Source organism: Muscardinus avellanarius, assembly GCF_963383645.1.
Source record: "Muscardinus avellanarius genome assembly, chromosome: 16".
NCBI lineage: Eukaryota > Metazoa > Chordata > Mammalia > Rodentia > Gliridae > Muscardinus > Muscardinus avellanarius.
In genome coordinates this window covers 54,274,882-54,277,650 of record NC_137802.1, presented here as the reverse complement: position 1 = coordinate 54,277,650, position 2,769 = coordinate 54,274,882, and the positions used below count along the sequence as shown (strand labels likewise).

Here is a 2,769-nt window from a genome sequence, read left to right as displayed (position 1 = left end):
ATTTACAAAGGCTATTTACAGTTTTAATTACAAACCTGGTGGGAGTGTTGGGCAGAGTTCTCTTTAAAAAGTGACCTAAATAAGAAATGGTTTTAATTGTTCTTTATTTAAAAAAATAAAATAGGAGTCCGCCAGAGCCGGGAGCCTCCCGGGGGGCAGGGGGTGGGGTGGGGTGAGGGGCGCCCTCCCAGCCCCGGGGAGCGCCCCCTCACACCGTGGTCTCTCCGTGCCGGCTGTTGGTGAGGCGCGTGTAGAACTTTCTCCACGAGTGCAGAGTCTTACCGGACCAGATCCAGAAGCCCGACGTGATGCCCACGATGAGCGTCATGAGGTATTTGATCATGAAGACCGTGAAGTCCGGCGACACGCGCGGCGTGTAGTGCGCGGGGCAGGGGATGGCCAGGCTCTTGCAGTGCTGGCTCACCCAGGAGCGCTCCCAGTGCTCGCGGAAGGCCTGCTCGTAGAAGTAGCAGGCGATGACGATGGTGGCGGGCACCGTGTAGAGCACGCTGAAGACGCCGATGCGCACCATGAGGCGCTCCAGCTTCTCGGTCTTGGTGCCGTCGTGCTTCATGATGGTGCGGATGCGGAAGAGCGACACGAAGCCGGCCAGCAGGAAGGACGTGCCGATGAACAGGTACACGAAGAGCGGCGCCAGCACGAAGCCCCGCAGCGGGTCCAGGCTGTTGAGGCCCACGAAGCACACGCCGCTCAGCAGGTCGCCGTCGATCTGGCCCAGGGCCAGGATGGTGATGGTCTTGACGGCCGGCACGGCCCAGGCGGCCAGGTGGAAGTACTGCGAGTTGGCCTCGATGGCCTCGTGGCCCCACTTCATGCCGGCCGCCAGGAACCAGGTGAGCGACAGGATGACCCACCAGATGGAGCTGGCCATGCTGAAGAAGTAGAGCATCATGAAGAGGATGGTGCAGCCCTCCTTCTTGGTGCCCTGCACCACCGTGCGGTAGCCGTCCTCCGAGAAGCGCTCGTTGCACACCACGCGCTCCTGCAGGACGAAGCCGGCGATGTAGGCCACGGCCACCATGGTGTAGCAGCCCGACAGGAAGATGATGGGCCGCTCGGGGTAGCGGAAGCGCTGCATGTCCACCAGGTAGGTGGTGACGGTGAAGAAGGTGGAGGCGCAGCACAGCACGGACCAGGTGAGGATCCAGAGGCGCGCGAAGCGCGTCTCCTCCTGCGAGAAGAACATGGAGCCGTCGGGGCGCGCGGGCTCGCAGGGCGCGGCGCAGTCGCGCTCGCCCAGGAACTGGTAGCTGAGGTAGGACGGCACCTTGAGCACGCGCGGGCAGTGGAAGGGGTGCTCGGGCGGGGCGGGGCGCGGGGGCGGGCCGCCGGGGGTGCCGCCCGCGCCGGGCTGCGGGCCGGGCGGCGCGGTGGTGGGCAGCGCGGGCGCCCCGTCCTCCGAGTGGTTCTGGCCCACGCAGATCTGCTCGGCGCCGTGGCGCGGGAAGTGCTCGCAGCGCAGCCGCTCGGGCCACTGGAAGCCGAACTTGTTCATGAGCGCCTCGCAGCCCTGGCGCGCGCGCTCGCAGATGGAGCGGCACGGCGGGATGGCCTGCTCCAGCACGGTGCACACGGGCGCGTACATGGAGCACAGGAAGAAGCGCAGCTCGGGCGAGCACTGCACCTTCACCAGCGGGTAGAACTGGTGCACCTCGAGGCCCGCGTCCTCCTGGTTCGTGTGGCCCAGCAGGTTGGGCATGATGGTCTGGTTGTAGGCGATGTCCGTGCACAGCGGGATGGAGATGGGCTGGCAGAAGCCGTGGTCCGGGATGGAGATGCCCTTCTCCCCGTGGAACTGGGCCGGCCCCGCGGCGGGCAGCAGCAGCGGCAGCGGCGGCAGCAGCAGCAGCAGCAGCAGCAGGCGGGGCAGGGCGCTGCGGGGCCGCATGCTGGCCGCCGCCCCCCGCCCGGCTCCGGCGCCCCCCCGCCCCCGCCCCCGACCTGGAGCCCGCGCGCCTTCCCCGCCGCCGCCGCCGCCGCCGGGCCGCGCCGCCGCCTCCCGCGCCGCTCTGCAAACTTCGCCGCGGCCGCGGAGTCGGGGAGGCCGGGCGGGGGGGGGGGCGCTGCCGCTCGCTCGCCGCGGTCCGACTGAGCCGCGGGACGCCGCCGCCGCCGCTCCCCTTCCTCCTCCTCCTCTCGCCTCGGCTCCCCCGCTCCCCTCCCTCCTCCACCCAGAGGCTCCTTTGTGCCTCCTCCGGCCCTCACCTCGGCCTCTCCGATCCCAATTAGTCGGTTTCAAGGGGGCCCCCGCAGGCAGCCCCGCCTTCTCCTTAGCCCCCCCAAAGAGGGCTCTTTGAAACCGCCCCGTCGAGCTCTCAGCCCCATCCCAAAATGTGCTCTGGGCCAATCAGATTTAAACCCGAGGACCAACCCCAAGGGCTGGATTGGTCGACCACAACATAATGTGATCAGAAACCAGATGCCAACAAAACTTACTCCCCCCCGCCACCCCCCGTTTTGCTCTTTAAAGGGACAAGCTATTATTACACTAAAGGCTATTCGCCCAGTCCGGGGTTTCTCCGCAGTGGCGGCGGCGGGATCCAGAGACGCCCATTCGCTCGAGCTTCGGCAGACCCAGGCTACTCAAGGCTGGATCGCTCCTTTTCCCGGGGCCCAGGAGTTCTGCGGAGTAGGGGCTCTTGAAATCCTTGCTTCCACCCCTCCCCGCACCGTTCCTCAAGCCCCACCTATTCCAGTCCAGTTTTCCTAATCAAAGTGAAAATCTGAAGTTTAAAAAATCATTTTAAG

The 2,769-nt window shown here is 66.1% G+C and overlaps 1 protein-coding gene across 1 annotated transcript; it reads right to left on the bottom strand.

Moving 5' to 3' along the window:
• Positions 1–208: 208 nt before the first annotated feature.
• Positions 209–1,909, bottom strand: FZD2 (frizzled class receptor 2; the record flags this gene model as incomplete). The annotated part of the gene is made up of 1 exon (XM_080713153.1): positions 209–1,909. The coding sequence occupies one exon, from the start codon at positions 1,907–1,909 to the stop codon at positions 209–211; it is 1,701 nt and encodes a 566-aa protein (XP_080569279.1).
• Positions 1,910–2,769: the final 860 nt, after the last annotated feature.